Source organism: Drosophila virilis, chromosome X (genome assembly GCF_030788295.1).
Source record: "Drosophila virilis strain 15010-1051.87 chromosome X, Dvir_AGI_RSII-ME, whole genome shotgun sequence".
NCBI classification, from domain to species: Eukaryota; Metazoa; Arthropoda; class Insecta; order Diptera; family Drosophilidae; genus Drosophila; species Drosophila virilis.
In genome coordinates, this window is record NC_091543.1 from 24,590,084 (window position 1) to 24,603,867 (window position 13,784).

General features: G+C 43.4%; 1 protein-coding gene across 1 annotated transcript; it reads right to left on the reverse strand.

The window, feature by feature from the left end:
- Nucleotides 1–7,624: 7,624 nt before the first annotated feature.
- Nucleotides 7,625–10,500, reverse strand: ppk23 (pickpocket 23). Its single transcript, XM_002055258.4, has 8 exons — nt 10,070–10,500; nt 9,715–10,014; nt 9,578–9,659; nt 9,239–9,521; nt 8,614–8,752; nt 8,342–8,552; nt 8,091–8,279; nt 7,625–8,031 (listed from the first exon to the last, which is right to left on the reverse strand). The coding sequence occupies exons 1-8, from the start codon at nt 10,477–10,479 to the stop codon at nt 7,918–7,920; spliced, it is 1,728 nt and encodes a 575-aa protein (XP_002055294.2). The 5' UTR covers nt 10,480–10,500; the 3' UTR covers nt 7,625–7,917.
- Between the last annotated feature and the right edge of the window lie 3,284 nt (nt 10,501–13,784).

Genomic DNA, 13,784 nt, shown 5'->3' on the forward strand with positions numbered 1-13,784 from the left:
CAAAAATCGGGAGGAAAAAACAAAAAAAAAAAAAAACAAGGAAAGCAGCAAGAGCATAAAATTGCAGCAGTTGTTGGCGGGCGGGGGTTAGCGGGTTTGCAGGCACAGGCTGGTACACACACACACACACGCACGCACGCACGCACACGTACGCTAACGGGGGCGGTGGGGTGCAGAGGGGTAGGGCACAAAATTAAAATATAATATTTCACTTTATGCTAAGATGAAGCCGAAAGGCAATGCAAGCGCAACAGAAGAGAACGTTCGATGTTATTGGCGCTGCTGTCGCACGAAGATCGCGCCGATAGCGAAGCAGGCTCTGGCCCTAGATCTGGCCAAACTATGAGGCGAAACAAAAACAACACTGAAGTACGAGTCTCGAGTACACGAATACGACTGCGAGTGTACGTACGATTACGACTTTGATTGCGTTTTCCGATTAGTGTGCGGCGGCTGGTTATGGCACGTCCTCACGCGAGCAGCACACAAATCCAACTGACTCCAACGAGGACGCCAGGCAGCAGCAGCAGCAGCAGCAGTAACAGCAACAGCAGCAGTAGCAAGCATGCAATTCATTTGCCGCTGTGTTAGTGGCCAGGCTTGCGTGTGTGTGTGTGTGTGTGTGTGTAAGTGTGTACGAACAGAGTGCAAAAGGAACAAGAACAAGCAAACTAAAGCTAAAGCTGAAGCTGGCAAACAAACGAGCAAACGAACAAACGAACAAACAACATTAACGAGCTTGAAGAGAAGCCATCCGCTGAGCCAACGACTAGTTAGCTAGTGACGCGCGCGCGCTGCTCTCCTCGGCAAACAAAATGTGCCAGCCACGAGTGAAGCGTGAGAGAGCGAGAGAGAAATGGTGTGTGTGCAGCGGGGAGTGGGCGGCATATTACGTATACGTTTAACGCCGCCAAATGCAATACAACGTAAAAGTTAAACCGGCATTTTGTTAGGCGTACATTTTAGCCGCTGCAAGTCAACAGGAGCGGTTTAACCTGCTGCGGTATTGGGCCAGGGCGCCCTACCAAATCAAGCATCAGCCATTATGCTATACTTTGCTATTTACTTTTAACAATGAGTGAAGTCTCTAAAAAGCATTGAACGTTTTTTCCTAAAGAATTAACTATCTATGCACGAAATAAAATAGAATCACAGGATTCTTTTCGTATAAATAAATGAAGATTTATTGTGATCCGCAATAAAAGTGTATGTCCACTAAACTTTTAGTTGAATGGATTGATCAATTTGAAATTTAGATATCTAAGCTCTCTTACGTTTTTTAAGCGCCCGCAGTAGATCTGAAACGACACTGAAATTTAGGCATGCTCACGCTTAGCGTTGGCCTGGGGGCGAGACAGGCGACGTGCCAATGTTACGTTACAACAACCCCACTAAATGTAACGTGCTCCTGAATGCGACAGTCTGTGTGTGTGTGACTGTGTGCATCACAAAGTGAAAGAAAGAGCGAAAGAGAGTATGTGGGTGTGTGCGTGTGTATGTGTGTGGATGAGTGTGTGTATATTGCAGCTGGCAACGCTTCCTACTTTATTACTGGTTTCCAACTTCATAAAATATGTTAAGCGTCGTCGTCGTCGTTGGCGTCGGACTCAATGTTGATGTCGCCTGCTTGAATTACCTTCAATGCACAAGGCGCAGCTAACAGTGCCAACTGCAACGATGCGTTGCTCTCTCTCTCTCTCTCTCGCTCACTCTCTCCCTCTCCTTAGGCTGTCAATGCCAGCTGTTTGTGCGATTTTCGCGCCTTTTGTTTTTCCCGCGAATTCGCCGGCCTTATCATTTGTAACTCTTGCTCTCTCCCTCTCATACGCTCTCGCAGCTGTTTCCAGCCTCAATGCCGAAACTTCTCTAATGCAGCCTAAGAGTCTATAACGGAAATCAGCCTGCGATCATGCATAATGGGGCCAAAGCTAATTTAGCAAACAACATTTAAGCAATCGTTGCCACAGCGGCAAATGTTAGTTTAGACATAGTTCAATATTGAATCAGTTCCGTGGAACGAAAATCTGGTTCATCCCAGTTCATTCGCGCGCCTTACAAAACTAAACTCTAATCTAAATCATATTTGTAGGCACTTTTGCAAAAATGTTGACCACGTCTAGCGTGAACATTTAAAATCACATTGAATTTACTTTGTATTTGCCAGACAACAAATTAAATTGTTTTTAATCGCGCTCAAAACTGGCCTCAAACTGGATTTTAAATTGAAAATGTTATCAGATTCAAGCAGCGTGTATTTACCCACAACAAGTTTGATAATTACATGTATTTAATTATAAGTGACTTAAAAATACCCAAAAATTAATATGAAACTTAATTTATATGAAATGCATTTAAATGCATTCGATGCTTACTTACATATATTAATATTTCTCAATATATAATTTCGATTTAAAGGAATTTTTCTAAATGACAAGTGAAAAACTCACAAATTATTGCCACAGAAATTGCACTCTGATCGATTTGATCTTTTCGGTGCTTAACGCTTGCAATTCCCAACAAGTTATTGCTTCAAAAAGACAACAAAGACAACAGATAAGATAAAAGATAATAAGATACTAACTAAAATAACAGCATGCATTATATATTTAATTAAAGAAATGCATTTAAAAGCGCATTGCATTTGCCTGCTACGAGCTTGGCTAACTTCTATTATTTGAGAACATGATGAACTTTCGGCTTAAGTTCCAGCCTGTTAGCCAAAGACTATGGCAGCAAGGTTCATGTCGTTGTCGTTGTCGTTGTCGTTGTAGTTTATTGCAATTTCTTATTAATAAGCGCCTTTTATGTGGAGCTGGTAGTCGCAAGTTGCAAGTCGGATGCCGGGAGCCGCCGCCAGTTGGCAGCGGGCGTCAGAGCCGTCCCATGGGCGACATTAACGTTAATAATAATAAAATGTGTAATTGCATAGAACGAGAACTGCGCAGCATGTCCAACTCCCGAGACAGTCCAAGTCTGTCCGAGCCTGTGCCCGGTCCGTGCTGGCCAGTCGAAGCCGTCGAAGCCGACGAAGCCGACGAAGCCTCTCTGCCGCTTGCCGCTTGCCGCCTGTTTCCAGCATACCAAAAGGTGTAAATCATTTTCTAATCGCAGCAAGCAGATCACATGCACGCACACTCGCACACTCGCACATACACACGCACACACGCACACACCATTTACTTTTGTTTTTAGCATTCGCATTCGGCTTTTGGCATTGCATTGCAGTTTATGCTGTTGCAATGGTCAAAAAGACAATGTGCGTCGTCGTGGCCGACGTGGCGTCGCAGCCAATCAATGCATGAAAGGCAATAGAGAAGCCATTGGTCACGTCCTCGTCCTCGTCCTCGTCCGCGTCTTCCGCATCGGATGCATGGCATCCATAGCAACTTGGCCCCCAGTGCCGTCTCGGCACCAGCCTCTTGCCGCACTCTCGGTCAGCCGCGGATGCAAGGCACTTGCCATGTTGTCTGTTCTAAATGGATTTTGTTGGCATTGTCTGGACGCTGCTTGCAGTTGCTGGCCGCAGCACGAGGGTCGTTTTTGTGCCTCCTAAACGGCTCATGTTAACACAATTTTTTTGAAATTATTATTAAGTTAAGTTAGCTTACCAAGCATAATTAAAGCTTTTTTATGCAACTATTGTTGTCATTGCCATTAAAATATCCAAAGGAATTTTAATATTTAACCGAATATGCGAATCGCCCTTCTATGCGATTTTCATTCCTTATTCATAGCAGATAGGTTGATGCCTTGGCTGATGCATATGTCTTTGACATTCTCTCTGTCTTACTCGCATCTTTTCATATTCTTCCTGGTAATTTTTCTTGAAGTCTCGCTGCCTATACTAACCCTCTCCCTCGCTCTCTATATGTTTCGCTCTCCCTCTCTGTCTCTCATTCCATCTATATTTTCCTCTCTCTGACATACTTCCTGTCTTTCTTACGCACATGATCACTCACCTAAATGTTTGAAAATCGCATAGAAGGGCGATAGCTTATATGCTTTTGATGTATATGGACAATAGAGAGCTGGAATAAGAGAGAGTATTCACCAATTTCTCTTACTTCACAGCATAAAAAACCTAATACAAGCACATTTCGAGCTGCCCTCGCAATTGCAATTGATGCTGTTGTTGCAGTTACAGTTGATACAATAGTTGTTGTTGTTGTTGTTGTTGTTGCTGTTGACTTTGAGCTGACTTCAGATTGTGCTAGTCTCTCGCTCTGCTTGTGGCTTTATTGCTGCACAAAATTTAATTCAATAAAATCAACGAAAATTATGTGGACTTTTTGGGCTGCTGCGGCAGTTGCAGCAGCGATTGGCATTCGTGTAATCAAAGAGCGCATAATATAATACGGAACTGACCCATTATTGAATGCACTTGGAGGCAAGGCAAAAAAAAAAAAAAAAAAAAAAAAAGAAGCACAACTTTTGCGAGATTATATGGAAAGTTGTGGAAACTTTTAAGTTTCTTGCGTCTTAATTTGCGCATTATCCTTGTAATCTTAATTAAGCTGACTATCAGGCAACGCAATCCCTGCCAGCCCTGAGCCACATCCGCAGTCGCTTGCGGTTTGCTCATCTGTTAGTCGCCATTTTCTTGCATTTTCCTTTGTTGTTGTTGCTTTTGCAGCGTGTTTCACACAAGTGCAAATTTTTTCATACCCACTGCACACTGTATTCTACATCCGTGCCGTTTCCGCATCCGTTAACACTTACGCCGGCAACGCGTATACGCCCCGTCGGCCGGGCGCGAGAAAAATGAAAACCACCAAATGGAGTAAACGCTCGCAACTTCCTTAAGCAACATAGCATAGCATGAGCAAGGCTTGTGGCATATTCCCATTGTCCTTGCCACAAGTTGCAAGTTCATTTGCCAAACAACGCAATACCCGCACCCAGATCGAAGCATTACATTTATTACAGATGTACAGAAAGCACTCATCCTAGATATAACAAGATTCCTTTTTCTATTGGAAAATTGAGTTCTTTTAAAGTGTGTGAAATAATCCAAAAGTCTATCTTTTTATTGTTTTTGTTTCTAAACATTCAAACCTTGAGGTGAGAAGTTAAGATAAAAGTTGCTAGCTTTAGTCTTAATCACGCGAATTTTATCAACTTATTTTTTTATAATAATAAATTAAAAAGTAAATCCAACTTCAAGGAACTTAATCAAAGAGAAAATACTATAAAAATATTATTCGAAAATAAGATCAAATAGAAGATACACAAAAGCTGGGTATATCGATGGCCGGGCGAACTTGCGCTTTGTGTTTTAATACTCATTAACAAGATAAAAACGGGTATATTGGTCTTGTGCAACGTTCGTCGGTGTGTTCATACGAAGATAAGATACTTAGATACTTGAACTTGGAATATCAATATCTGCCACAGTTCATGAACTTCGCTAGAGATAGACCGAAAATCATTTTGACTAATCAATTTTGTTTTTTTTTTTAGCTGTTATTGGACTGTGAGCGAGTATTACGCAGTCGGTTGTATGCGACTGCAACATTCCCATTCGTTTTTTTTTTTTTTTTTTTTTGTTTTTATTATTGTTGTGTGCAGCCACAGACACTCGGCACTCGGAACAACGAACTGAACCAGAACCAAACGTAATTATTTCAATTAACTTTGCTAAATTTATTTATGCATGCGTGTGCCTCTGTGTGTGCTTGTGTGCGGGGGCGTCTACATGCTCCTGGCGGGAGGGGGCGTGTGCACATTGTCAACATGCCCGTTAACATCCTTTAATTGTTGTCGTTTGCAGACGCAATTGCTCCATTGGATTTTGTTTGTGCTCTGAAATGCTTTTAACCCTCCTGCATAGCGGATGATGTCCACTCAAGGTAAAGGTATTTCGAATCATCAACGTATATAAACATGTTCTTGATGAGTCTCAATTAGACGAGCCTGATCGGCCAGATAATAACATTCAGTTGAAGATTGGGTGCTTCTAGTCGATAATATTTATCATTTTGTATAGATTCTTATCTATTTACATAAGTGTGTGGTTCACAAAGATCGGAAGTAGATAGAGAACTTAGTGCTTGACTAGTTGAATCCAATTCAAGCAAAGTTCATTCTTGGAAACCTTTTTGTTTTTCTATATATCTTGACCCATCTTGACATTGACGAGCATTTTCGCATTTTCCAAAATTGACTTTTATAGGCAACATTTTACTGTTTTAAACAATATGAAATCTGTTTAAGGGCCAACTGTCTGCAAGGGTATTCAAATTTCGGCTTGACCAAGCAGCCGCTCCTATGTGTTTTGAGTTGTGAAGAGCTTTTGTTCTTCCAAAATTTCCAGCGCTTGGACTAAATACGAGATCATGTCTTAGGGCCGCGGACTGGACCACTGCCGTTGCGGTCTGGCCCAGAGATTGGGATTGCTGGGCGGGTGTTGGCTTTAAGGGAGTGCGGCACGCGGAACTGAAAATAAGCCGCCATTCATGCACATATAAACAAATAAACTATGCGGCGACTTTGGCTTTCATTCATTCCCAGGCACACGATTGCGACAGCAGAGCCGGGGGGGCAGAAGGGGGCCGGCTGGCATGCAATTGAATGCCAGGCCGGGTACGTCAACGTCAAAGTCGACGTCGACGTCGACGTCAAAGCTGGCGTACAGTGAGTACTACGCGACTTACAACTGCAATTACAACTACAACCGAACGTTGTCCCGCTGCCCGCTGCCCGCTGCCCGCTGCCCCTCCACCTGTTGGGGCTACGCTCTGTGCAGCCGGCAGGCACAGAAGGGCATTGCCTGGCGGGGGTGGGGAAAGGGGTTTGTGTTGGGGGTGGTTGGAGGTTTGCGTACAATGAGCCAGCAACGATGTTAACTGAAAAATGCTTTTCGCTTTGCCTGTTGACGGGAAGTTGGGTTAGCATTTGTGCCGGCGCTTGGGGTTGCCACACAGCAAAAAATAGCCGCGTTTAATTCAATTTAAATTAAGCAGGAATTCAATTTAATGTCTAATAAAAATTAGAAGTAAGCAAATTCTGGCATTAAAATAAAACCAAAATAGGTATTACAAATGAAACAAGAAGCGATGTTTGCTAAGTTATTTTTTAAATAAAAAATGTTCAGAGCATAAAAATCGGTGCATATTGTCCGATCATTTTAAAATTTGTAGGTGAAATGTGTTTTAACCAAAATAAAATTTAGAGGAAGCTTGGGAGATATCCAAAAATGATAGTTTAAATAATTTTACTCACAATTTTAGGCAAAAGAGAATATAAACTTCGAGAAACTATGAAAGTCTAGAAAAATACACAAATCAATTCCTTATAATATTAAATGGGAAATAAAATGTATTAAATTAAATCGATGAAATCAAATAAATTTTCACCCAACAATGGCATACAACTAAAGCCATGAGAAATTAAATGTACTGCGAAACTTTTCACTGTGTATTTGGTGGCTTAGCGGGTTGTAGGGTCTGAGCTGGAGCTGCCGCTGCTGGTGGTGGTAAATTGCTGCTGTTGTTGCTGCCACCGCGGCACTGTGGGGGCACATAGTGCAGTGAACTTGCCACCAACTAAGTATGCTATACGAAACTCGTTTAATTGGGAAAGCATACACCATAAGTAATTCATTAGACAAAACAGAGAAAGGTTGTTGAATATTTATTGTTGTAGTGCACATAAGTATATAGAACCCATTTAAATATGTATTGTAAATCAATTCATGTAGCGGCTTGTACATTGGTATTTGGTAAACAGTTTTTTAAATCGAAAGCATTTTGGGTAGTGCATTAACGCGCTTACATCAAATATATATATGTATGTTATATTGAGTTTGGAAAATATTTTTGTATTGGATTTTTGGATATCGTAATATCGTTTGCTCTTCAATTCAATTGTCGTTTAATCAATGTTATCGTGGGGTCGTCATTCGGTTCTGTTTCAGTTTCAGGGTAAATATTGTCCATGATCATATTGCCAATTATCCTTCTTGCTTCCATAGCCATGGTCGGGCAGAACTTTCGGGGTGCGATACAAGCTTTTTGAGTAGTTCAAGTAGTCCTGGAAAAGGTTAAAGACTTTAGCAGCTGGCTTTCTATCTTAGCTTAGATTCAGCGCACTTTCTCGTTCTTTCGCTGGCGCGACAAATGATACAGATCCAACTTTTGCGTATCTGCCGGTTGCACCTGGAGCACGGCCGAGGAGGGCGAGCCATTCATGGGCTTGGCGTGCGACTTGAGCTTCAGCTGTAGATCAATGGCCGGTGGCGGCTCGTGACGAATGCGCTGCTCAATCTCGTACAGCTCTTGCTAAATACAGAGTGTGGACAGAGCTCAATGGTCATAACGTATTGATTGTTCGATTGCCCTACCCGATTCTTGTAGACCATGCAGCAGGCGCGCAGCGTAAAATAGTATATGATCTCCACGCCGGAGAGCAGCGAGAAGCCCAGAAACAAACTGGCAATGCCGCCAAAGGACACAAGCAGATCCACCCAGCCAAAGAGCACCTCGCGTTTGTAGCGTATGATGGGCCATGTAAGGAATTCCACCAGCACGCCAGGAGCGTCCGGGCGATCCAATCTTTTGGTAAACACATATTTGAAAAAGCAGAAAATCAAACGAGTCTTTGTCTTTGGCTTACACTTTTATGAGCTTGTCTATGTTAAAGACGGTCTTCGAACAGCTCAGCTCGCACTGAAGGCAGTCCTTGATGTTGGTTATGTTCAGCCTGTATTCGTTGAGGCAGACGAAGTCCTTGACCGCGCACATGGGCACATTAGCTAACACAAATAGACGAACAAGCGCGATGTATTGCCGAAGATTTGATACCCTTGCGAAAGCTGAGTAACATTAAAAGTGTCTGTTCTAAGCCCCGACTTCCACTATATTTTTTACTATGTTTCGAAATGAAACAAATCCAAAACACGAACAAGACGGCAATTTTGCCTAGGCAGACTTAGTTCGAAAGCATAAATAGATTGAAGCCCAACTGTTCGATTCATATAACCAATTTTGGTTAAGAATCGGATTATAAATTGAATTGTTTCTATGAAGTTTTCAAAATATATGAGAAAGCTCTGTTTGAAATGAGATTTGGTCTTATGAATATGAAAAAACAGGTGCACAAGCAGAGCTTTAAGGCAGAAAGCTGGTTCAAACTGAACTAACTATAAAGATCTCATTTGGTGAGCTAGATATATGACAAGGCAGTCCGATAATACGTAAGTATAATAGCCAACCGGGATTAGCATATCGGAGGCACTTACTTATGGGCTTGTAGAAGGGCGGATTGCACTTGCATAGCTTGATGGCCTTGTTCATGCGGCACTGCTTCATGCAGGATGAGAAGGTATAGGCATCTGGGAAATAGTTCAGCTTGACCTCATCGCTGAAGATGCACTTGCGCTGGCCAATTGAGAGCTGGCGTGCATCATCTGTGGTGTAGGTGTTCTTCTTGGAGATGCGCACCTCGACCAGTTGACCCTCGGTCCAGTCGATTTGGGCATTGAAATCCGAGCCAAAGTACTCTTCGTTCGAGAAGATAAATATCTGCATGGCAGCAATCATAGTATCCATGATGCATATATAAGGTTTTAGTGGCTTACCCGGGAGGTGCTGTTGGGCAGAAAGAAGAGAGCCCATTTCTTGTCCGTTTCATAGAGATCGTGAGGTGCACCCGTCTTAGAGCTTAAAAGCAGAGTTATTGGGATTGTTGAGGGTATGTTTAATGTGGCTGACTTACTCCTCGGTTGCCGTGGACATGAAGCGACTGTTGAAGGCGTAACAAAATCCATGTTCCGTGTAAATCGGCTGAAAGTGATCGCAGCAGACAATATCCTCGTCACGATACTTGCACGAGATAAGCGTACTCTCGCATGGGATATGCGCCCGGAAGGCCCAATCCCGTATGCTGCGCTCCGAGAGCAGCTCGGCTGGTATTGCCTCCGCCAGCATTTCGGCATCCCGGATATTATCAAAGTTAAGCGACGTAAGCAGATCCAGAAAGGGGGTAAACAGCTGCGCCTTATCCGCATCATAGTTCCTGTGGTGGTGCCAATTACAATAGGAGCAACCTGTAGACGACTGTTAACACTCACGCCAGGGACTTGTAGACCTCATTGTAGGATGTCTCATGATCAAAGGCCGCCTCTGGACAGACCACCGTGGTGGGAAAGACAACGTTCTGATTGTGAAAGTCCGTGTCCAGGCCGGTAATTGTTGGATTCGTTTGGAATTTCTCCCACAGGCTCATGATGATGACCAGGGCGGTCACCGCACCAATTGAGGTGAAACAGAACCACATGAACTTCTCGCCAATGGGTCGACCCGTCTCCGCAATATAACGCACGCCATGCAGTGTAGAGTTTTGGAAGAACTCCTTCGTCTGGTAAATGAGACTGCGCCGAAAGATGACCAGCGTCTCAAGCAGCCGCTGCCGCCTGGTCATCACAACGATTGTCTGCTCTGGTTTCTCTTGCGGCATTTTCGTTTCAGGAACATAGCTCATGGAACAGTCCTGCAACGTGCCACGGAACTTTTGCAACTAACCATTAGGGGCTAAAATGCAATCGCCATTGGTCACCGTCCAGCGCCTTCTGTTGTGGCCATTCGGGCCATTGTGGCACTAAAAGCCTTTCATTGTTTATGCATTAGTTGCCCCCGACTTTGATTGAGACCCGGGATTGACCCCGTTGATGACAAAAGATAATTAAACGCAAAACGCCGGCAAATGCTGGCCAGCGCTTATCTTGATGCCTCATTAGCGTATAGCGTAATGTCCTGTTACCTGTTACCTGTTACGTCTGGCCTGGGTTTGGTCTAGCCGCATCTGGTCACGGCATAGCTTGGTTGGCAGTCGAGCTGGTCGCGAGCCGGGGTTGCTTTTTTTCTGTACTTATAATTTATATATTGCCTATCATTTCATATAGAACTTAATCCAGTTAAAAGGAACCGCAAGCTGGACTTGATTAGGCTATCCGTAGTCCAATCCAGAGCTCTGCAGCACGGGTCTGAACACAGCCCACGCCCACCTCTGGTTAGAAGGGTGGCTGCCAACGCCTGCGGCACGTTGGCTGCATTTTGTTGCGCCTTCAAAATGGCGCCAGCCGCTTTGGTCGCGATCGTGGTTAGTGCTCGGAACTGCTATTAGTGGGTCGCTAGAAGCAGCTGCCGGGCTAATTGGTCGCTAGTCTGCACAATTTCCGGCGGCGCCGTAGTTTGCCAATCAAAGGCAAAAAATAAAATAAAAACGAAAAACAAGTACGGTTTGAATGAATAAACTCAACTCAGCCAAACACTCGCACAGCAACCGGCATGAAGTTCACAAGTTTTGTGTGAACTTCTGACACGGCGAATGGTACGACGCGACGGCGCTTTGTTTGCTTGGCCAAGTGGCTACAGCCAAAGCTCCGGCTCCAAGCAGAACAAATGAAGTGGTTTCAAGTTTCAAGTTGCCCAGCATCGCAGACAGGCGGCAGACTACCGAACGCTGAACGCTGAACGCCGAACACTGAACAAAAGGGCTGGCGATCACGAGCTGATGCTGACCCCGATTCCATACACCAGATAAGTGCAACAGCCTGGCTGAAAAGGACCTCCGCATTTGCAATTCTCTGTCATCTTGAGTTTCAAACTGGCGCCAGAGCGCAGCACTCCTCCTGCTCCTCCCTCTCCACAGTAGCGGTCCCTGCTTGTCCAACATTTTAAGCAATCATGTCCCTGGCGCTGCTGTTTCAACCACATCAATTATGCACTAATACCAATTTGCAATTTCCCAGCTCTATTACAGGTGCTGCAGGTGCTCCACTCACGCTCTAGGACACTTCGACAAGGATGAACACCGATCTTTGCCTGCAACTGCAACTGCCAACTGGCAACCGAATGCAATTACGCGATCGCGACCCACTTAAACCGAATGCCGCTATATACTCACATATTGCTATGCACTTGTAAAGGGTATTGTCTCGTTGTTACCGACTATGTAACGAATAGAATATTACGAATATTACTATTACAAATATAGGATATAGTTAGAACCAATCTTGGACTACGGATGAGACGACACCCACATGGAACACATGAAATAACCGGCATCTTTATTTTCCTAATGGCTTTTAAAAATGCCATACTTCATTAGTAGCGGATATTATACGGCTTTTCTCAAGCATCATGTTTTTCTTAACTTCCCAGGCATGGGCAAGCATATTCATAGCAAATTTTCACATAATTCGATTTAAGAAAGACAAGTTTGCAGCTGATCTGCTGAGCATACTTTTATAGTACAGATTTCAACACATAATCAATATTAATTGATTAAGTTGCTGCATAAAAGTCAGGACTGCACACTCAAAAAAGAAATGGTCGGCTATTGGACTTACGGATTCGAACCAGCTCCCTGCCTTGAATGTTGGTTACTGAACCCGTCTTCCCACAATCATGAGCCCAGGCCTCGTTTCAAAGTATAAATGTAAAACTTGCATTGTATAAGGAGAGCTGATCTTAAGATATGATCTCTACCCAAGTTGGGCATCTATCAAATATGATTAGATAAACTCGATGGCTGGGGCCAAAGCTATTGATGTCTTGGGACTGTTTCTACCTCAAAAGTTTAGTGTTACCAAATTTAAATACCTTGAACATGAAAGCCCAACACTTGCAGTCAAAGTTATTTAAATTTTGGCACTGGGTCTCACTCAGAAGCCGTCTTCTAATCAAACTACTTTGATGATATTTTTGCAATAGGATAATAAATAATAGTATATAGGGTACAAAATCTTCGGCAACACGTTTTTGTCTTTTCAAGTATTTTTTTTTTTTTAGTTTCTTTAGTTTTTTATTCAAGTACTGAACTGTTTCTTATCAGCGATCATTTGTCAAAGCGTTGCAAGAGCCTGCCTGGCCACGAAGTTCCACGAGTAAAACTAAAAAAAAAAACATACACAAGACGATGTGGAGGGAAGGGCAATTGCAACAATTTGTTGGCTCCAGTGCCGCGTCGGTTGACAAAAATCAACGCCACCGCCATCTGCACGCTTATAAATAAGAAATCCAGAGTCCACGCAACTGAAACCGAATCCCGAGCCATTACCTTAAACCAAGTCCGAAGTCAAAGTCGAACCTGCCAAGTGAAACTCGTTGTAGCCTCGCAAGGCGGGGGGCGACGTTGCGAATACACGGACAAAAAAATTCTTCTTTTAAGTTAATCAGGCTTTTTTTTTTACTCTTAAACTAAGCTTTCAACTAACTTTTAACTGGAAAAAAGAAAATACAATTTTAAATTACGTCCAATTTGTTCTTGAATTAATCTCTGTTTGGGCTTAAAACAAGCTTCATTCATATAAGACGCTTTATAGCTTTCGAATCTTACTTAATTTAACTCTCTGCAGCTTGATACGCGCTTAAAATATTTTCAAATTTTCAATTATCGCATGAAGTGCTCAATTTTTCTCTCTGTGTACGCACACATATGCATGCATAAAGTGAGGCAGCAAGAACAACATGAAGCTTCGCAGCCCAATTCTCCTTCTGTGAATGTTCTACACGATCCGGCTGAGAAATAAGCCCCTGCGTGTGTGCGTGCGCGTGCGTGTGTGTGTGTGTGTGTGTGTGTGTGATTAATGGTAATTGCTTTTATGGTTTTTTGCTGTGCTTGCCACGCTTTCCGCCAGCAATTTGTTGTTGTAATTTCGCTTTTAGTCGCAACAGCTGCCGCCGAGCAAAGTCTTAGTCAGAGCCACCCAAACCCCTCCCCCTCCCTCCCCACCCGCTATTCCGACCTGGTTAACCGTGAGCTGTATGAAATAGTTAACTCCG

Bases quoted from the DNA above. Each gene is read 5' to 3' on its own strand.
- ppk23 (XM_002055258.4), bottom strand. From the start codon at position 10,479: ATGAGCTATGTTCCTGAAACGAAAATGCCGCAAGAGAAACCAGAGCAG. The intron at 9,522-9,577 runs GTAAGCCACTAA...GCTGCCATGCAG, and splicing joins TGCCCAACAGCACCTCCCGG to ATATTTATCTTCTCGAACGA. The intron at 8,032-8,090 runs GTGCGCTGAATC...AACCTTTTCCAG, and splicing joins GCCAGCGAAAGAACGAGAAA to GACTACTTGAACTACTCAAA.